The sequence below is a fragment of the Equus przewalskii genome, chromosome 4 (genome assembly GCF_037783145.1).
Source record: "Equus przewalskii isolate Varuska chromosome 4, EquPr2, whole genome shotgun sequence".
In the NCBI taxonomy this organism is placed as follows: domain Eukaryota; kingdom Metazoa; phylum Chordata; class Mammalia; order Perissodactyla; family Equidae; genus Equus; species Equus przewalskii.
The window spans coordinates 50,292,167-50,314,863 of record NC_091834.1 but is presented as its reverse complement, the minus strand read 5'-3'; the positions used below and the strand labels follow the sequence as shown (position 1 = coordinate 50,314,863).

At 34.5% G+C, this 22,697-nt stretch overlaps 1 protein-coding gene across 25 annotated transcripts in view; it reads left to right on the top strand.

Annotated features, from left to right (window-relative positions):
* The window catches only part of SNX13 (sorting nexin 13), a 143,558-nt gene that overhangs the window by 23,201 nt on the left and 97,660 nt on the right, over positions 1–22,697 (top strand). For 23 of the 25 annotated variants that reach the window (XR_011539077.1, XR_011539076.1, XR_011539075.1 and 20 more), the window contains 4 exons: positions 15,222–15,334; positions 19,043–19,145; positions 20,989–21,078; positions 22,236–22,357. Coding sequence is in view for 22 of the 25 variants with exons in the window: in XM_070615846.1 (XP_070471947.1) it covers positions 15,222–15,334; positions 19,043–19,145; positions 20,989–21,078; positions 22,236–22,357 (428 nt within the window). In the remaining 3 variants the exon portion in view is untranslated. The remainder of the gene's footprint in view (positions 1–15,221; positions 15,335–19,042; positions 19,146–20,988; positions 21,079–22,235; positions 22,358–22,697) is intronic. The other 2 variants (XM_070615856.1, XM_070615857.1) reach the window with 1 other exon arrangement.

The following is a 22,697-nucleotide window of genomic DNA, read 5'->3' as shown; positions in this document are numbered from 1 at the left end:
AATGACCCTCATTAAATTAATCTCTGTTTGACAAGAAAGAAAAAAAAATTGAGAAGCTACTGTCAACTCTGGAAGATCTAATTGAGTTTTCCTCTTACTAGGGAAAACTTATTATTCCAAATAAAAGTGTAAACCTATATTTTTAGTATTAAGGAAAGAATTTTTAGTTTTAGAAGATAGAAACCTCTTAACAGGTACGTAGAATGCATTTAGCTTTATGGAAAGTATTAGGTATGTTAGACTTTTCTTTTTAATGGTGTAAGACACAGAGAGATTCTGTAATTACCTTAGCTGACAAGAATTTTATTATAAGGGTACATGGCAAAATCAATAAAATAAGAGCCTTATTAGATAGCCAGGCTTCACAATAGAGCAGAAATGGTTGCCTTGCCTGTCTTCATACAGATTGTGATATAGATTGGAATTATGGATACAACACACATCTGGCCACCAGAAGGTCATCTTGTATATATAACACAGATCTAGCTACCTGGTTACCCTGTGACCCTCCTGGCATTAGGCTTTTGTCAGTCCCTATGCTGGTGCCATTTCATTATGATTGACTGTTACTGTCTCATTGCTGCTTTTCTCCCTGTCACCACCAATTGACTGTCCCAAGAAAAGATCTCATTAGTTGGATCAGAGTCACCATTTACTCTAGGCTACCTATATTATTTAATAGGACTTTTCTGCCAAGGCATCTCACAGACCTTTACACCAGCTGTAGAAATCCACCCTTGTAGCTGTGGCCTCCCGTGGTGTGGTCATTTGTGTTATTCAGATCATGGTAATCTATACTTAAAGAATCCCTTACAAGATGGTTTAAGGTATGGTAGGCAGGCATTTTTGAGAAGTCCAAGAAGGGAGGCCGTGTATCAGGTGAATATCTTGTTTGTCCTGAAAGGAAGTTTCATGTTTTTACGTAGATACTACATTTGCTCAGGTACTGCTTTTTGGATTTCTAGTAGCCTTAGTGATGATCTCAATAGCAAAATAATTTGTTACATATAACCCAGCTATGGGTCTTAGGAAAGAGCCCTTTTATACTCCAAGTTTACGTCCTTCTCACGGTTACAGAAATTCACAAGAGACTTCCAAAGTGTTGCTTTAAGAGTATATCTTTGAATGTATTGTACATACACACGCACACCCTTCACACTATCATCTCGAGTTAATTTTTAAGCCATTTAAGTAAAGGAAGTCATTATCCAATTCCGTCTTTTAGAGTGAATAAACAAAAGTTGAGACATTTTGATTGCCCAGGTTCACATGATGTCTTAGAGCAGAGCTAGGATTAGAAATCAGAGTTGCTAACTACTTCTGTGTTACAGTGCCTAGTGCCTATTTAGTGACTTAAAAAACCAAAAATGACTTCTATATTCCTGGCACTTATCTAATCTTGTTTAGGATTTTTTCTAGTTGAGACTCTTGGTTCTAAGGAACAGAAATATATCCTTGTTACCTTATGTAAAAAGGGGAGTCTAGGGAAGTAAAACGGAATGCAGCTGGTCCTATGGGAACTGAAAAGCTGACTCAGGTCTCAACTCTCTCCCTCTGTCTCTCAGGGAACCACAAAGTCTTTTCCTTGATGTCTTATATTCTTTTATTTCCCATTTTAACAGATTTCAGAAATTTCCCTTTTGCACCACCTATTTGTGATTTCCTAATTTTCTTCCTTCCCTTCTTCACTCCACTAGATTCTTCTTGAGGCTATTGTTTTATTCCTCTTTGAAGTGTTTGTTGTCAGACTAAATTAGGGAAAAGGAAGTGCTTAAATCAGATATGTGAATTCAGATCCCTTTCTGAAATGGGCATATGTATTTATACCACCACTTCCACTAAGAAGTAGGCTGTCTGCCATTTTTTAAACATATTACTCTCTTGGTTTGTCTCTTGTTTTCCTCCTTTTGATAGTGACATAGGTATAGATAAATATTTTTCTTTCATTAAAACAGCTGTAACGTTATGACGATAAAGCACATCTTTGGCATCAGGTGAACTTTATAGCAAGTGATGGGACTGTAGCAATCCTTAAGAGTTCCTGGCTCTTTTTCGTGGGAGTTGTTGCCACTCAGCATTATCCCATTATTGCCTTGCAGAGATGTGATTCTGTTGATCCCAGATTTTTCTGTTTTTTGAGAAAAGCCAGAAATCCTGATTTTTATGTAATTAAAAAAAAAATTTGTCCAGAATGAAAAAATACTATCTTGGCCAAATAAAAATGCCAGTTTTTGATCCCTTCCTCGGAACTTAAATTCTTTGTAACAAAGACCAATCAGCATTACCTAACTGAGTTAGGTTTGGTTCTGTTGCATGCTAAAGTAAGAAGGGAAACTTGAGTGGAAGCCACAGAAGACTGTACTGGAAAAGGAGACAGGCTCAATCCTTTGGTTTGGAATATTGAGTAATAATAGGGTCATGAAGTCAGATGGGTTGAGACCTATTCCATCTGTAGTAGGTATTCTGGCAGTGAATCCTTGCCACCTTCAGCTCCTTATTTGCTGGAGTCCTGATCCTGGGCACTATGCTCAGTGACTTGAAACTGGAGTGGTTAGTTAGGGAGGATATTTTTCTGTTATTTTATTCTGCATATTTAAGTTCAAAATGAAAACACATACACACTACTTTAGTGTTTTACCCCAAGAATATAACCCACATGAATAATAATGTTTCTGTTAGGCAGTGGGTTTCAAGTTCTGAACACTTGATTTACTAAATGAACTCAGAGTGTAATATTTAGGACTTACTGCATTGTCTTGATTTATTTATTTTTGTTGAGTCAAAGTGAAGAATTTTTATAGGAAGTCTGCTACTCATTCCATAGGAAAATCAGGGAGATATGTTGGAACTGACCTTTGGCTTTTTTGTTTGTTCTCTGTGGGAGGGAAGAGTAATGTTTCTTGCAAGTGGAACTTTCATAGTTTTGATTGTGCATGTTTGTTCCGTTTTAGGAACAGTTTCCCTTGTAAATAAATTACATTTGTATAAAAATTAGATCTTACAATTACAAATTATATTTAAAAAAATGTGCCCAAAATGTTAGAATTTGATTCCTGATTCTTTAACTGGCTTTTGCCTACATCAGGTTAAATTATGAGAGGAATTTATACAGTAGGCATCTTGAGTAAAGGGAGTGTGATTTTCTTTGGGGGAAATGGGGACAGCCTAGATGGAGCTTGTTGAAGTATTTGCTAATGTATCATGTCACCTGAAATTTCGATCATCTAACAATTTTCCTTAATTAAATGATATATAATTTTATATGTGTTTATAATTTCTCTTAAGGTTTTCTGTATCTGAGTTGTTGATCTCTAGTTTCGTGTACTAAGATGAGGGAATATGAAATCTGTGAAATGAATCTAAATAGTTAATTTTAACATCATGTGAAAATAATTTTTTTTACATTTTATTAAAAGTTGAATGAATTTTGAGCAATTTGACTTTTGATATTTGTTCTTTTGGGCATTGTAAGGCTTTGTATCAATTTATTGTGATTCATGAGTAGTGCCATCTTGTTACTGTTCTCTTCCTTTGTAAAATCATCTTGTACTTGTGATTGTTTATATGTAGTTGTTTTTATGACTTTATTTTTTCGGAGCAATTTTAGATTTACAACAAAATTGAAAGGAAGGTACAGATATTTCCTATATACTCCCTGCCCTCACGCATGCATCATCTCCCTCATTATCAACATTACTCACCAGAATGGTACATTTGTTACCAAGGATGAACCTATGTTGACACATGATAATCACCCGAAGTCCTTAGGTTTACTCTTAGTGTTATAATTCTATGGGTTGGACAAAAGTATAATAATATATAGCCATCATTATAATATCATACGAGGTATTTTCACTCCCCTAAAACTGTGTCTGCCTGTCCATCTCCCCCCCACCTCTGCTAACCACTGATCTTTTTATTGTCTCTATAGTTTTGCCTTTTCTAGAATGTCATATAGTTAGAATCATGTAGTATATAGCTTTTTCACATTAGCTTCTTTCACTTTGAATTTGCATTTAAGGTTCTCCATGCCTTTTTGTGGGTTGATAGCTCATTTTTTTTAGCACTGAGTAATATTGCATTGTCTGAATGTACCACAGTTTATGTATTCATTCACCTACTTTAGGACATCTGGCTTGCTTCCAAGTTTCCAAGAATAAAGCTGCTGTAAACGTCTGCGTGCAGGTTTTTGAGTGGACATAAGTTTTCAGCTCCTTTGGGTAAATACCAAAGAGCATGATTACTGGCTCATGTTGTAAGAGTATAGTATTTAGTTTTGTAAGAAATCACTAGGCTGTCTTCAAAGTGGCTGTGTGATTTTGCCTTCTCACCAGCATTGTATGAGAAGAGTTCCTCTTGCTCTACATCCTTGTCAGCATTTGGTGTTGTAAGTGTTCTGGATTTTGACCATTTTAATAGGTGTGTAGTGGTATCTCATTATGGTTTTAATTTGCATGACCTTGGCGACATATGATTTCAAGGATCTTTTCATATGCTTATTTGCCATCTGTATATCTTCTTTGGTGAGGTGTTAAAGTCTTTAGCCCATTTTTTTTCATTTTAAAAAATTTTATTGAGGTCATAATAGTTCATTATAACATTGTGAAATTTCAGTTGTACATTGTTGTCAGTCCCCATATAAATGTGCCCCTTCACCCTTTATGCCCACTCCCTAACCTCATTCCCGTCTGGTAACCACGAAACTGTTCTCTTTGTCCATGTGTTAGTTTATCTTCCACATATTAGAGAAATCATATAGTGTTTGTCTTTGTCTGGCTTATTTTGCTTAACATAATGTTGTTGTGAATGGGACGATTTTGTCTTTTTTATGGCTGAGTAGTATTCCATTGTGTGTATATGTAACACATCTTCTTTATTTTGGCCCCCCTCCTCTTTTTTTTTTTTTGTGAGGAAGATTGGCCCTGAGCTAACCTCTGTTGCCAATCTTCCTCTTTTTGCTTGAGGAAGATTGGTGCTAAGCTAACAGCTGTGCCAATCTTGCTCTATTTTATGTGGGTTGCTGCCACAGCACGGCCAGATGAGCAGTGCTAGGTCCAGGCCTGGGATCCAAACCTGTGAACCCTGGGCTACCAAAGTGAGCATGTGAACCTAACCACTACACCACTGGCTGTGTTTTGGCCTTTTTAAATCAAAGTTGTTTGTTTTCTTACTATTGAGTTTTGAGTTCTTTTTGTATTTTGCATAACAGTCCTTTATCAGATGTGTCTTTTGCAAGTTATTTTCGCCTAGTCTGTGGCTTGTGTTTTAATTACCATAATACTGTCTTTTGCAGAGCAGTTTTCAATTTTAGTGAAGTCCAGCTTATCAGTTATTTATTTCTTGAGGTGTGTCTTTGGTGGTTGTGTCTAAAAAGGCATCACCATACCCACAGTCATCTAGGTTTTCTCCTATGTTGTCTTCTGCACTTTTACAGCTTTTTGTGTTTTAGGTTTAGATCTTTGATCCATTTTGAGTTAATTTTTTGTGAAGGGTATAAGATCTGTGTCTTAGATTTGTGTGCTTTTTTTTTTTCCTGTGGATGTCTGGTTTTTCTAGTACCATTTGTTGAAAAGACTATCTTTTGTTAGTGTAGTTTTTTGGAAAACTTGAATAGTACATTTATTTCTCACGACTTACTTTGTTGCCATTTATAAATGGAATCTTTAAATATATTTGGACATGAAAGTATAAATAGCCTTGAGGATTGGGCTTAAGTTCAGTAAACAAATGATATCCTTTGTCCCACTTTTGAAACGAAGAGTACTTTCCCTGGGGCACACTCTTGAATAGTCTTAGCATTTGTGAATCTTTGTTCACTTGGAGTTTTTATTTTTGGAAATTACTAACTTTACATACTAAAGCTTTGGTAATCAGTTTTGGATAATACCATTTTGATGGAAAGAATAAGTAACTGTAAAGAAAAGAGATTGATTTTTCTTGTTAATTGTAAAATTGACTTTTGAGGACAATTTAAAAGAAGTTTCAATACTCTTTAAGCTCTGGAGACTTTATCTTTTCTGTATTCCCAAACACCTTGTAAATCTTTTTATTATGGTGCTTATCACATTTATGTTATTATTACATGTGTATTTTACCTTTTTAGTTTGTGATCATATTGAGGGCATAAACTGATTCGTCTTTGTATAGTTAAGGCCCAATATATGCCTGATTATTATAAAATTAATATTAAACCCCCCAAAATAATTATTTTGAAGGACAGTAATTCTTATATAAAATGTACACATACGCACATGAAAAATAGGATATTAGAACTCATTGTTTAGTTCCATATTTAAGAGAATCTTTGTCTTAATTGAATAGCCACGTGTATATTGCTCTACTGTCAGCTAATCATAGGAAACTTTTTGTTTTTGCTAAGTAAGATTAGCCCTGAGCTAACATCTGTTGCCAGTCTTCCTCTTTTTTTTGCTTGAGGAAGATCAGCACTGAGCTAGAATCTGAGCCAGTCATCCTCTACTTTATATATGGGTCACTGCCGCAGCATGGCTGTTGAGTGGTGTAGATCTGTGCCCAGGATCCAAAGCCATGAGTCTGGGCTGCCAAAGTAGAGCACGCTGAACTTAACCACTATGCCACAGGGCTGGCCCCCATAGGAAATTTTTAATCCCAGGTTAATTTCCCAGGTTACTTTCCTGGGCTGTAAATATGTAACATGTTTGTGGGCTGTTCATTTTTTGCAGTGGTTACTTACGAAATGCAAATGAATTCACTATGTAAGTGAATTCTGTGATTAGTGTTTGTGTTTTAAAAATTTTTTTAATGAAAAATCTCAAACATTGAAAGTAGAAAGATTGGTATTATAAACTGCCTGTCCTTACATCCAGCGTAGACATTATCAACTCATGGCCAGTTATATTTTATCTATATCATTTTTCACTTTTCCCCTATTCTCTACTTCCAGAATTATTTTGAACAATATTCCAGATATGTGATTTCATCTATAAATATTTCATCATCCACCTCTAAAACATGATTCTTTTAGAACATAACAATAATACCATTACGCCAGCTAAAAAATAAGCCGTAACTTGTTAATATCATTAAATATCCAGAAAATGTTTAGAATTACCCAATTTTTCTTTTTTCCTTCCTTCCTCATCCTCCTCCCTCTTTCCTGTTTCCGTTGTATTTTTATTAAAATCAAGTTGAGTAAGCTCTACATACTGCAATTTTAACCCACAGATTCTCCCAAACCCTCCTTCTCCCTCCCCTTTCTCTTTCTGTCTTTTTCCCTTGCCCTTCATTTGTTGAAGGAAGTGGGTCTTTTGCCCTTATTGTTCCCCATAGTCCAAGTTTTGCTTAGTTCTTCTCCATAGTATATTGTAACATTTTCTCATTCTTCTGCATTTCCTAAATCAAATTCAGGTTTGATTTTTCCTTCCCCCCAGCAAGACTCTTTCATAGATGGTGGTGTGTATTTTTCTTTTGAGAGGCATGTAATGTCTGGTTTGTTCATTCTCTCTCTCTCTTTCTGTCCCGACTACTATATCCCTGTTATATTAAGGATTGCAATATGGTGACATTCTTTCATTTCTTCTTTATTGTATTAAATATTTCCTTAAAGAGAAACTGAATTTTCATCAGTTGTCTGATTACCCTGATAAATGCTTAATTCTCCACCACTTTTCTAAAAGAGTTGGTTCTTTAGCACTCTTCAAAGTTGATCAATGGAAATAAAAATAATCTTCACGATTTCACGGACTCAAACATTTGAAGTGCTCCAATCCATTACAGTTATTCTTAGTGATTCCATTTTTAGCCAGTCGAAGGCTCTTCAGGTTGTCTCCTGAGTCCTCTTGACTTATCCTCAGTAGTCTTTGGTAGCTTTCTGATATGGCAAGGTGCCTCAGGCCCATCCTAAACTCATTCCCTGCTCCAGACTTGGAATCAGCCCTTCCTTCAGTAACCTTGGTTTGTTTTAGTGGAACTATCAGCACTGTTTTTCACTGAAGCAGTTTAAGATTTTCTTTTGTATTTTTTTTATTCTTAGGGTACATGGCACTAACGATTCACAGTCAAATGGTTATTCCACGTTGTTAGTATATGCGGTTAGATTTGTTTGTTTCACTTTGCTTTTGAGTTTTAGAGATTGCTTTTAAAATCTTTTCATACGTAAAGTATTGATACCATTACAAAATCAGATCTACAGAACAAGGTATTTTCAGAGATGTCCAGTTCTTATTCCTGTCCCCTCGACCCCATTTTCTCTATTCCCTATAGATTATCGTTTTTTAAAGTTTCTGTATATCCTTGCATTAAAAAAATAAGCAAAGGCTGGCCTGGTGGCGTAGTAGTTAGGTTTGAGTGCTCCACTTCAGCGGCCCGGAGTTCATGGGTTTAGGTCCTGGGCACAGACCTAGCGCCACTCGTTGAGTCATGCTGTGGCAGCATCCTACATAAAACAGAGGAAGATTGGCACAGATGTTAGTTCAGCACCAATCTTCCTCAAGCAAATAGAGGAAGATTGGCAATAGATGTTAGCTCAGGGCCAAGGTTATACACAAAAAAGCAAATGTATGTATGTTTATAACTCTCTCCTTCTCTTTCTTTTTTTTTTTTTTTGGGATTGACACCTGAGCTAACAACTGTTGCCAATCTTCTTTTTTTTCTGCTTTATCTCCCCAACCCCACCCCCGTACGTAGCTGTATATCCTAGTTGCAGGTCCTTCTACTTGTGGCATGTGGGACGCTGTCTCAATGTGGCCTGACGAGCGGTGCCTTGTCTGCGCCCAGGATTCGAACTGGCGAAACCCTGGGCCGCCGCAGCAGAGTGCTCGAACTTAGCCACTCCGCCATGGGGCCGGCCCCTCTCCTTCTCTTTCTTAAATGAATGATAGCTTTACATACTTTTCTTTACTAGTAGGTAATTGAATTTAAAAAAATAAGGGTAAATCTGCTGACACAAAAAGATACAATTTGTTCAAAATACATAGAGTTGATATTTTCTGGTATCTTGATGGATTCTATTAGCTCACATAATTACAAATTTAACTGTCTTATTCTTTGGTAGCTTTGAAACTTTTGCTTTAATCAATTATTTTTAAGGGATAGTTGTGTATCTACTAGATCTTTTATCAGAAATTCAGGAAACCTTGGTAAAGTAGTTTTGTAGTTTGAGGTTTTTGTGTATTTGCTGGAAGCCTGTCAGAACTGTTCTAGCCCCTAATTCAGTGATTTCCAGTGTCTGGGCGGCTGTGGGGACAGGGAGGATCTGCAGCCTAACTTAGTTTACATCCTGAACAAACAAATACGTATTGTGAATGTATCTGCTTTGATTTCAAACTGTGTAGAGGCATTTTGTATTTGATAGGATCTAGTTTAAAAAACACTGAATTCATTGTATCTTTTTTGGTTTTCTTGTATTTTTTTGTCATTGGATGCTGGTAGTCTTAATTATGTGGTAGTCTGCGACCTTTTATAAGTACTGCTCTAACTAAAAAAATGCAGGGTTTGTTCAGGTAGTCACCTACATATATGGATGTAATTCATTCTTGAAAATGTATAAAAGTTAGACAACAGACTTCTGTTACAAGGGAGAGGGTTCTATTACCAAAGAACTAAAAATATATAAGGGGTACTGTGTATGTATGTATAACCTAATTATTGTGGGCACCCCAGTTAGGAGAGGAAGGAGCAGCTCCACAGGTGTCCAGTGGCCACTGTCTTTGCCATCTGGGCAGTTAGCCAGTTTGGAGAGAAGGGTGGTAGTTTGAGATGTCTGCCCTTTCCATAGGCCCTCTGTCCTTCTTGGCTCAAAAGCTGGATTGAAAACTTGTACCATATCACTAGTCTTTAATTGTCTTCATAAGAATATACTAGGTACTTTAAATAGGGGTGAGTGGAAGAGGATCTTTACTCCCTTGTCCCTGGAGCATGAAAAGGATTTGGGACCAGTTGACCCAATAGATGTACTGATGATCCCTGTGTGGCTGCCTCCCTGAAAAGGAAGTAATGGTGTGGGCTGGTGTCAGGATATGTTGAGACAGCCAAAAGAAGACTATTTCTGTACAGCAATCTCATGGGAGAACAAGGACCAAGCTTTTGGGTGATATATGTATATATTTTTCTTTTTTTTTTTGAGGGTGGGGGCTTGATGTGTGTTGTGCTTGTAGGAGTGTATAGCTCTTTCTAAAGCCAGAAGGTTGGGGATGAGGAGAGGCACTTCAATTTAGAGTCCTTTTCTTTTTCACTTTCTCTTCACCTTTTCCTTTTCTTCCCATTTCTCCTGTCCTCCTCTTTTCTTCTTTTCCTTCTTTTCCCATTCTCTCCCCCATTTTACTTTTCTGGTTAGTAAATTAATTAATTAGTTCCATATTTAGTGAACAGCTTCTTTGTACCAGGCCTTGCTTAAACTATTATATAATATTGAATGAGACGAGGTTCCATGTTAGGAGCACATTCCATTGAAATTACTTCAAGAAGAACTTTCAACTTATTGTAGATGGATTAAGGTGGGAGGAAAAGAATATAGTTGCAATAAGGCCACTCTTCTTATGGGTACTTATTTTTGTTGTTAAACTTACATATATAATTTCTTTGACCGCAGTTGGCACCGAAGTGCTATCAGCTTTAAGATTATCAGCCCTATCTGTCTGGCTGTCCTATGCCCTATAATGTAGTCAAATATACCAGGTGAATATAACTCTGAGAATGGCTGACCCATTCTAGTGAGTCTCATGTCAGAGTCCAAGGTCTATTCTCTGAGAGCTCTGACACTCTTTTCTTCATGTGATCTACAATAGCTGTTTCCACTTAGCCCGTCTCCACATGCAACCAGGAGAGTCTAGGCCTGGCTCTGCATCCAATTAGCTGTGTCATTATGAGCAAAGTTACTTAACCAATCTAGTATAGCTAGGCTTGACTTGAGAGATGATCTCACACCTCAGCTCCTTCATTGTGCTCATGGGAATTCTGCATCAAAGAGAGTTTAGTGATTTTGCAGAAGTTACACAGAAAGTTAGTGGCAAACTGGAATCTGTGATTTCTGACTCTGTGTTCTTAGTACTCTATTATGCTGCCTTTCCTGTCATAAAAGACTGTGGTGAGGATCAAGTGAGGTAAATGTCAGTATGACTCCATAGGCATAAAATATCATGAGATAAATTATTCCTACTTGCTTTCTATCATCAGGAGGCATATATGATCCTTTGCATTGTTATTTCTTGATTCTCAAGCATCTTGGCAGCACGGGTCATGTTTTTGTCCAAACCAAACAGATGTCTGGGCATGCTAATAAATTGACACCCTTTAAAACGAAAATTCTTCCCATTATTTATACATGGATAAACTGATTATCTCATAATAAAAATTACATATTTATATTCAGGCCAGGGATTTATTACTTTTGTTACAAGTAGTTTTTTGACTAATTTCTTGGAAGGCCTATTAAGCTGATTAGCATTTACATAAAAGAAAGTACTCATTTATGACTTTAGCATTTTTCTCTTATTGTGACTTCTAACTTTAGGCAATTGTCAGCTGACAAATTTTAAGGTTCATTAAGGAGTCAGGATTTGCCTAGCATCAAACCTCACTCTTATACTTATTAAGCTGTGTGACCTTGGGCAATGTTTTTTAATTTCTCTGTGCCTTAGTTTCTCTCTTGTTAAACTAGGAATAATAAAATTGACCACTAAACCATGGTCTCATTTACTCCCCACAACAATCACATGACGTAGGTGAGGAAATGAAAGCTTGTAGTGGTTACACATCTAACAAGTAGTAAAGGTGAGGTTTGCACTCAGAGTCTATACTTTTTGAGCACCAAGCAGTACTACCTTCTTGATTACTTCATAAGTTGTTCTGAGAAGTAGGTGAGATAGGGTATGTGCCAAGCAGTACTACCTTCTTGATTACTTCATAAGTTGTTCTGAGAAGTAGGTGAGATAGGGTATGTGGAATGCTTGGTACAGTTTTGGTTTTCAGAGCTTTTTGGGTTTTAGAATTGTAAATAAGGTTTTGTGGACCTAGAGATTTATTTAGGGAGACTTATATATATGTAATTGTCCTTAGTTCTAAGCAGTTTTGGTAGCTTGTTAGAAATAAAAGAATCACAGACCCCACCCCCGACATACTGGATCAGAATCTGCATTTTAATAATCTGCATTTAAGAACTTTAAAGTTAGAGAAGTACTGCAGTGGATGATCTTGACGGTTTCTTCTAACTCACAGGTGGTGAGTCAGTGATTCTAGGGAACCAACCAGTGTCGCTCTTTCAGTGTTGATTATTGTATTTAGAGAAGAAAATGGTAACATATCAAGGATTATTTTATTGTAAGTCACTGTAATGTAGACTTATTTATATTTTTTGGCTTCCATTTTAAGTCAGTTCTTGAGGTAATTAATACCTGTTTGAATTTGTGAAAGGTTTGTGACCTAGTACAAAATTATCCTAAATTTTATCATCCTGTATCATCTTAGGAAATAATTAGAATTCAAGATTTTTAAATGGTTTTAGATCAAATGTTTTTCTTAATCGCACCAAATAATAAGATTGTGATATCAGCCAATTATATATATGGGAACACTAAGAATAACAAAACTTTCTTATTTTTGGTCAATTCACTATTCTGATGTTTCAATGAAGAGTTTACTATTTGAAGTTAGCTATTGTAAGAGATTACAAAGCAAATGAGCATCTGACTTGCTTGATTGGAAATGTTTAATTTTATTAGTCTCTGGAATATAAAAATTTCTCTCAAACTTAGTTAAGGAAAGGCTCTTCTCTTGTAGATTTTTTTTTTAATGTGACAGTAATGTCTGTTTTGTTCATTGTTAAATCACTTGCACCTGGCACATTGTAGGTATTCACAAATATTTGTTAAATGAATAAGAATTTGTTTTTTGGTGATTTTGCTACCGTTTTCAAATGAATAAGAAGAGACTTGTAGGATTCTGAAAATGAATTTTTGGACAGTGGAGCATCTCCTTATGTTAACTAATTGCTGCATTAAATAATCTTCATATTAACTAATTGTGATTCTTTTTTGAAAATTTTGCTAATTGTGAAAGATAGATTCAAACAGAAGAATAAATAAAACGTTTATACAGTTTAAAGCAAACACCTCATTAAGAAATAGAAACACTACTGAGTATTTAAGAAGCCTCCTGTGTGTTATCCTCCAATTGCATGCTCCCTTCCTTTATCCCCAGAGATACCCGCTTATCCCCTTATCAGTGGATAAGATTTTGAGTGAATCTTGGAAAATAGCATCTGTTTCTCATAGTTGGGCATCTGGCAGTACTGTAGTGTGGATCAGGTACTGGATGTTCAGCAGAAGTATTGTCAGAGGGACTGGACTGCTGTGTACTTTATGCTAAATCACCATGGCCTGCTTTCAGTCTTAGAAGTCAGAGGAGACCACTTCTGTAGGTGAAATAGTATCCCCAGCTGATTCAGGGAGGAGGTCATGAGGGGAGAGCAGAAACTTCATCAGCAGGCCTTCAGTCCTTTGTTAAAAAGATGATAGTGGGCAGGATGAGGAAAAAGGATAATAAAAATACAGATGAACAAAAATTGTACCAGCCCTATATAGAAGAAGAAATAAAAAACTCCACTGAATGACCTAAAAGAAGGTATAAATAAATGGAAACATATTTGGGGCATTTTGGTGTAGGAAGACTCAATTTTTAAAGATTGGCACCTGAGCCAATCTTTTTTTTTTCCTGCTTTTTCTCCCCAAATCCCCCCCGTACATAGTTGTATATTTTTTTTAGTTGTGGATCCTTCTAGTTGTGGCATGTAGGACGCCACCTCAGCGTGGCCTGACGAGCAGTGCCATGTCCGTGCCCAGGATCTGAACCAGTGAAACCCCGGGCCACCAAAGTGCAGCGCGTGAACCTAACCTCTGAGCCACGGGGCCGGCCCCATGGAAGACTCAATTTTATAAATTCTCCTTAAATAAATCTTGTCCAAGCTTTCTCTTCATGTGTCATCTAATCATTAGAGCTTCTTAGACCAGCCATATTCAGTTGCTTTATGTTTCTGCATAGTACTTATCCCCATTTTATATATTTACTTGTCTTCTTTCCCCTTCTGGAATGTAAACTTATGAAGGTATGTAAATTTTTGAGGGTATGCTTGTCTTTCTCTCCTTACTAAAATGTAGACTTATGAGGGTATGTTTTATTCCTTGTGGTTTCCCCACACCTTGAACTTACAGCACATAGGAGGCAATGACTGGTGAATGAATGAATGAATAAATACTGCTGTCCTTTCTCGCATAAGCCACAGTGCTTATTGTCTATTCCATAGTTTTTTAGTCATTAATTTTGTTCGGTTTAGCATCTTATAATGCTTTCTATTATTTTCTTTTGGTTCAGTGTCTAATTGTTCCATTGCTATAAGACATTCTTCTCTGTGCTCCTTGATGGCAGGAGTGGGACAAATGCTTCCTTTGTGTACTTCACAGTACAAGGCAAATGGATGTAGGAACTTGTTGAATTGAATACATTTTATTCATTATGACTTAAATTGCTAAAATCCAGTTTGCCTTCAACAAAAGGAGTATTTTTATTAGATAATACAGTATAATTCTAAACAAGATAGGATTTTTATTTTTAAGGATGGAGAATTTTTGGAGACGTTTTCTTGAGCTCATGGTAAACTTTGGCAACTGGAAGTTGGAACTTTTGCAGTTATAATTTTACAGTTTCTCCACACAATTTGAGTAAAAGAAAAGTATCACAATTTTCAGTGAGATATGGATTTCTTACCTTGAAATTTTAATTTTGAAAAGTCTTGACATGCTGTAGTTATCATGCTTTAGTTGGGACTTAAGTTTTAAAATGAAATATTCTAAATAAGTATAACTTTGTAGTCTACTTAACATTTTATATATGCTTTTGCATATATAAATACACAAATATTTTTACAAATACTTCATCATTTCTCATGCCCGCTTGTCATTCAACAATTTTTGTAACTATTTCTTGTTGTACCTTTACATTGCCACTAGATTTTTAAAAATCATTGCTGTTCTGCGTATCTCTTTCTACATACAGATTTTGTATATTGTTTCTTGGAGACAAATTTCCAAGAGTGTAATTAACATTTCAAAAGTAAATATCTTAACAATTATTGAAACAATGCCATAAATATTTAAAGGAGAAATTTAAAACTGTGTAAAAGTTGTGTTGGTTCTTTTCTCATTCGTATAGAAAATTATTTATTAAAAAAATTATTTTTTGCTTTATTTCAGACCAGTCTATCCATATGGGGATGGGGAAGCCTTGGCATTGTCCTTTCTCTAATAACCTTTGGACCCTTTGTAATATTTTATTTGGCATTTTATATCCTCTGCTTTGTGGGTGGGTAAGTATACTCAATGATAATTTTACAATTTATTTGTTATATTTGTTCAAAATTGAGACAAATGACCATGAAAAATGGAAGTATGATTTATTTGTGAAAGCTGTTTTTACAAATTGGTTTTACCAAAGTTTACAAAAGTAAAATTAAGGTACCCATAGATAGAAAAACAGTGATGATGATGATTTGTACCAGAAATATGGTTAGTCATCTTCGAAAATAGAATTTCACTTTCCAGTGATATAAACTTTTTGTGGTAATAGGAAAAGTTTTAAAGATTTTTTTATTCCTTTTGGTGTTACTCCCCCGTTAAGGTTGAATCTCCTTATCTTTGTAATACTAATAAGATAAGTAAGTTAAATTGAGATGATGCATCAGGTTTTACATCATAGAAGGTACTTTTTCATTCATTAGACTCCAAACAATGTTAGTTATTTCCCTTGGTGAATGCTGTCATTTTGTTCTAGAAAATTCACACATACATCTGGTTTTACAGTTTTCTCTTCATGATTATTTGGTTTACAATGTTTATTCTTTAGTTTGATTGATAAACCTTTGCAAGAGAGATTTCAGTCATGATTTAGTATAGCTTCCTATGCAGAACATTTAGTATCAGACATGAATTCTATGTAAGAAAATTTATAGAGAAGCGAGATGCTTATTTAGATACTCTAACCAAAGTCTCTTAGCTGAAATGAGTATTTTGTTGTTAATATGTGTGTATGTATCTCTGTGTGTATGTACATATGTATATATATATATGATACATTTATGTAATTATTTGTGAAATGAATACCTGTGAGTTCTTTTAAAAAGTCTTTTGAGAACCCCAAACATTTGGAGGAATTGTTTGATCCTGTAAGTTTAGAGGACTTAGCTGGACTGAATAGCATATATCAACTGTGGCCTGAAAGACTGTGTAAGACGCTAAAGGGGTGACTTCAGAATTTATCTACCACCTATTACCTCTTTCAAGACGTGGGTTTGAAAGTCACATGTAGCCATTTATAGAGAGTGCACCACTGATTGTTGAACAAGTGAAAATTAATTGAGTGGCTACTTCAAGGACTATTCATAAAACTGCATTTTATTTTAAATTTTGTATTTTCATCATAATTGCTTAGATATGATACTGTATACTGAAACAATTAAGAAATAAGTCATAGGAATCAGATAAATGGAGTTTTGAATATTTTATTGATTATAAACATGATTGAAGACTTTACAGATCTGCAGCCGTTTGAGCTTCCTAAATTACACTGCTTAGTCACAAATTAAGACGAGAGCTGCATGGTTGCATCTCTGCTCCATAGGGTAATGGCTGCTTTTACTGATTGCAAAGGAGATTGTGTTGAGGAGATGTTTCTCTGAAAAGGAGAGATTTCTTCTGTTTCACTAATTTTATAAGCCCTTGGCAAAAGTAAAGGAGAAGGATTTCAGAATACTTCCCAATACTTCAGAAAGGGAGGAAATTGCAGCTTTATAGGCAAAGATAGGACCCACAGGAACGCTTGGAAGATGGAGTCTCTTAGACTAAACTACTCCATATAAAATTTGGGAAGGGAGAAGGGTGATGAATCCATTCATTTCAAAGTCATGGGAACCTTTGTTGTTCCCTTTTTGAGTCTGCTAATTTATCAAGGAATTATTTCAAAAATTTCTTTGAATACTTGTAAAGTTCTCTAAAATATTTTAGATAAGATGGGATATTGAGGTGTATGGGAGAGCCACTAAAAACTCTTGAGATAATACTGCGTCACATGGCGGGATCTGAAATTCTAAGTTCATGCTATGTCATAAATTGATCTGATGTTCTGTTCCAGATCTTTGATCTCGGTGAAACTTACTGCCTCAGTAAGGGGACTTCTACTTATATACTAGCAAACCTCCCCAAATCATCTCAGGGGATTAGTTAATTAAGCATTTCCAAGTTACTCAGTTAATGGTCATTGAGTACCATAATTCGTGAGTCAAACCTTTCTTTTGGCTATAGTTACGAAGAGTGATTGTGCCTTCTTTAATATAACTTACTATAGTTTAATTCCTGATGTATTTTAAGAGCAAAAATAGGCTTTTAAATATCAATCTTAAGTAAACTAATTACATTTCATATAATTAATCATTTCTAAGTTTTAGTGTGCTTTTTATTAAGTTTAAAGATATGTTTTTGTTCTTTTTCTTACCTAAAATGCAAGTTTGAGAGAAATTAATGCATTTTCCAATGGAAACCACCCCCTATTTTTTTTTTGCTAATAAAACAAGTTTTTACGTTAAGTTCTTCTGTTTACCTCTTTACGATGTTGATAATGTATATGTTTTGATTATTATCAAAGCTAATCTCTTATTTTCTAATATAAGGAAACTTCTGGAAAGAAAACCACCCAGGGATTTTTATTTTTTGTTATTTTAGGATATCATTGATATGGTACTGTGGGTTATTTAATGGCATTCTGTTATGTTTGTTTGGTTATGCAGTCATTTGTAGCACCTATTTTTACTCTAACCTCAAGGCTGAAGCTATTAATTAGATGCTTTGTAAGATCAGACTGATCCATAGTTTACTTTCCTACTGTCATACTCTGGGCAAAGGTTAATGTTTTATCAGCCTGTTTCATCATGATGTTTTTAGAAATACATTGTTAATATAAGCATTTTATTTTGTCTGTAAATGTGCTTATAACCAGGTAACACTGAAATACAGAGCCAACTTGATTCTTAGTAATAATATCAGATACAACACAGATAAGTGAAATTTACTGATAATTCTGAGGCGGGCCTTTTAAAAAAAGAAACAAAACAGAATTGATGACTTGAGCTGGCTTGACTTTATCTGTGTTCTCCCCCTCCTCTCTGCCTTTGTGGTGCCTGTACTGAAGAGCAGTGAAGTGGCAGATAGACAGAAAATGCAGAGGCTCTTGAGAATCTTCCTTTCGGTAGTTGAGGCTGATCATATTTTAATTTTTCACTGTTCCCTTCTTGTCTCTATAGTTTTTGAATCATTGTAAGATTACTATAAGATTATTATAAAATTAAAAAAATTTTCTTCTTTTATGGATTTCTTATCTACTTAGTGGTGCTTAGATTTAATTGGTAAATTTTAAGTATAGGAAATATTGATAGCATTTAGTTAATACTTAAAGTAGTCCTAAACCAGTATATATCTTACCTTGACTCTATAATTGTTTTAAAAATAATTAACCTTTTGGGGTATATTTATATTCTTGTTTAAATTCCAGGCTTATTTAAAATAAATCATAAACTAGCTCCTGTCTAGCCTTTATTTGTTTATTCTATATTTATAATGGCAAGTTTTATTAATATCTCATGTTAGTTATTTAACAGAATTATAGAAGTGTGTGATTTAGCTATAGAGGTAGATCTCATTTGTCTTTATCCTTGGTTATTAGCTAGCCTGCTTATTTAATGAGGGCTGATTTTCCTGAAGTTTGAAAATGTCATCTGAAATCTTTTTGTGAAAAATGTTGATTGAAAACTTTGAAAGGCAGTATTGTTTAAATTCATAAGATGTTTATGGTTGTTTTAAACTTCAGAACATAAAATCTGTCACTCCCTTGCCTTGCCAAAGTTATAAACTGACTTTTTAGTGAAGGATGAACTGTCTGTTAAATTTGAAAAATCTATTTGGTAATAGATGTGTTAAATTATAGTAAAATTTTGTTTTTGTATCTATAATTAATTTTTTTTTTCCAGAGGTTTTGTGGTTACTCTCTTGTTTGGAAAAACAAACTCAGAGAAGTACCTAGAGCAGTGTGAACACTCATTTCTTCCTCCAACGTCAACTGGGATTCCTAAGGTAAATACGGTAAAGGAATGTAAAACCTCAAAATCCTGTTCTATGCAATGATAATAATGTGATCATCTATATATGGCTTCTCAGGTTTTCCTATAATTCACTAATGCTCACTGTAAATTTATGGGAGACTTTCTGATCATGCTTAGAAAATGCAATTTAAAAGCTCGCTGAAAACTTTCTTAGTGTTAGATGTTAAAAGTAGGAATGCAAATTTGAGGAAAAGATAGAAATTTAGGGTCTTTTCCTGCTATCTTAACATAGAATTTCAAAGCGTCATGCTTATGATTTGTGGAAATGTCAATGAATATACTGTTGTGAATGAAATACATTGTACAGGAACCAGAGGGGGAAAAAGGGACACTTTAACTCACTTGAAAAATACAGCTTGCAGTTAGGCTATGCAATATCTATAATTTTAATAGTTCAGGTCCAAATTTTGTATCATCTTGAATGTTGCTATTTGTCTATTCTTTTTTTTTTCCTCCATATCATACTCTAGAAATGAAATTGGAATTGAGTACTATAGGTAGGCTTCAAATTTGCATTGCCTTCAGTTCTTGTTGTGAGATTGGGATGGTTTCATCTTTTTTGAAGAGAGACAGATGGTCTGGAGTTGATGCTGAAAACTTAACCGTACAATGATTAACTTGTCCATTATGTGCAAAGATGTAGGAGATGCAGAGAAAGTAATATACAGTATTATTGTACATTACTGAAATAAAAAACTTTCATCCTATCCCACTGACTTTCATGTTGATAAATAAGTTTTTTCTAATACTTATTATAACCTTTAAAGTAATCTCTGAGATGTTTTTCTGCTCATTAGTATGTATTCTTTGAGTTTGCTAACAAATCTTTCTGAGGAAATGAAACTTTTCTTTTTTTGAATCATTCTTAGCCACCTATAATGTCCATTTATTTGAGTGGTAAATATAGAATATGGGAAATATTTTAAGAATTAAGATTCTAAGCAGTAATAAATCATAGTCAAGACTCATTAAGTCTATATAATGTATTTTATAGTAGATGGTATAAAAAATAGTGATTTTGATTTGCCATTTCTAAAATTATTTATAAGTGTGTTTTTATGAAAAAAATTTTAGGGGGTCTATGTTATAACTTGAAGCATATGTTTTATATAGTTGTACTTTGGTTTTGGGGTTTTTTTTTGACTTGACTGAAAAACATTTTAATGAAAACAAATGATTTTGAAAAGATGAATTCAGGTGTAGCTACTACCCATGTGAAGTCTTCTGGAAAAACCCAACTGTCCTTATTATTATTATTATTAGGTTTGTATTTTTAATTGAAGACTATTCCACTGCTTTTCACCCTATTTCCAGCCCACTGATCTTTCTGAAGACTACAGAGAAATTCATTTTCTTTAGTTGCTAAAAATCGTCCCTAAATGAAATCAATTAAAACCATGTTTATTTGGCAGCGGATATTCTATTTTGAGCTGGGAAGAGGGAAGGAGGAGGAGAGGAAGTGTTTAATAAAGATAATTATTAATTTGGCTCACTTGAAATACTAACTTATGGTTTTAAAGTTTCATTGAAGTATGGCAACAGTATACCTGTATATTTTCAGTTTCCTCACATTCTAAATAGTGTTTACTGATTTTATTAAATTTTTGAGGATAACCCTAGGTTTTCTTTTCTGGATGTTAACTTTTGTTAACTTGAGAAATAGTGCTTGGTTTATACTAGAGTTTCAAGACATAAGGTTGTTTATTGGCTTGAAGATAATGACAGGGAAGTTACAATGAATATTTAGTTAGAGGTAAACTACAGAGATTTTAAATCGAGAAACTATGCAGTAAAATGTTATGGTTTCCTTTAAGTGCTTAGAAGAAATGAAACGGGAAGCCAGGACTATAAAGATTGATAGAAGATTGACGGGTGCCAATATTATTGATGAACCTCTCCAACAAGTGAGTTTCAGTATGTTTATTTGAATTCCATATACTGTTGTGTGCTAGGTGTATTTCTTTTGAGAATACTAAAACATAATTTTTTACTATTTATGTAATATGCTGGAAATTCATTATAATGCTGTCCTTGGGTTCTGTACATAAAGATGCTGCCTTATTTATGAACTCATTTATAATGAGGTAGTTCACTTAAAATTAAAGCCTTTTGACTAAGTTCACATTTAGAAGAAAGTTTTTACTGACTTATTTGATAATGTTTCTAATTATTTTATAGTTAAAATGTTATTCTTTAGCTGATCAGCTAAAGGGCTGGCCCTGTGGCATAGTGGTTAAGTTTGGTGCACTGTGACAGCCTGGGTTTGCAGGTTCGGATCCCAGGTGCAGACCTACACCACTCATCAGCCATGCTGTGGCAGCGACCTACATACAAAATAGAGGAAGATTGGCACAGATGTTAACTCAGGGCAAATCTTCCTCAGCAAAAAAAAAATATATATTTTTAATATTTTAAAATATTTTTCATGTTTGATTATATGAGTATTACAGGTAATGTGCACTTTAGAGTTCTAACATTTATTTTATAGATGAACCCGTGTTTAGTTTATATGATTTGCAAAAACATTATACATGAAGTTGTATTATTTGCTATTTATTGGCTAACTTAATACTGTTGGCAGTATCAAAGGTATTGGAATTAAGTGAACTTCTAAGTCATTTTTTAATTTGACTGCAATGAATCTGATGATGTAATCTTGGAAAAATGGTTTCTTTTTGAGAATTAGGGTTCATCGGCATGATTTTGCATCTCATTCCATCAAACTGATTAAAATTCTTCATTATGTTATAGCATGGAAAATTTATTTTTTCTACAAGCTGTATCTTTGCCTGAATTTGGGTGGGCTTGGCCATAGATAACTCTTTAATTTTTAAAAACATGTATGCAGTGGATCAATTGGAATACCAAAATCATTTAAAATTTTTTGAAATGGTTTTTAGTGTATTGCTGCTTTTATAATGAAGCAGATTATTTACCACCACAATTTAGTATGTAGAAAATTAATATAAATTGGCAAATAATCCTTTTAGGTTTTAGTTTGCCACTGTTACTTTCTGAATCCTAAAAAGTTGTTTTTTTCCCCCCAATATTTTTGTTTTAGGTTATCCAGTTTTCTTTGAGGGATTATGTCCAGTATTGGTATTATACACTAAGTGATGATGAATCTTTTCTTCTTGAAATTAGGCAGACTCTTCAAAATGCACTTGTTCAGTTTGCTACTAGGTAAGGTCACTGCATTGTATTTATGCAGAAAAATTTAAATGTATTGTTTGTACCAGTAGGGAAAATAGCTTTTAAATGGGAAGAGAAAATTGATTATTAAAATCTAAGTAGAACAGTAGATTATTATTGTGGGATAACTCTCAGATTATAGAACTAGATTCCTCAAAACCTTTAAATTACTCCTTTAAACTTAGCCTGTATACTTGCAGAATGTTTATCTTGGTTAAGCCCTGTTCTCTCAGTGTTTATCGTTATGTCAGTTTCTTCCTCAGGGTCCAATCATGTGACTTTTCATAGTCTTTTACTCTACTTATTGATAATACTTTTTTCCCCTTACCCA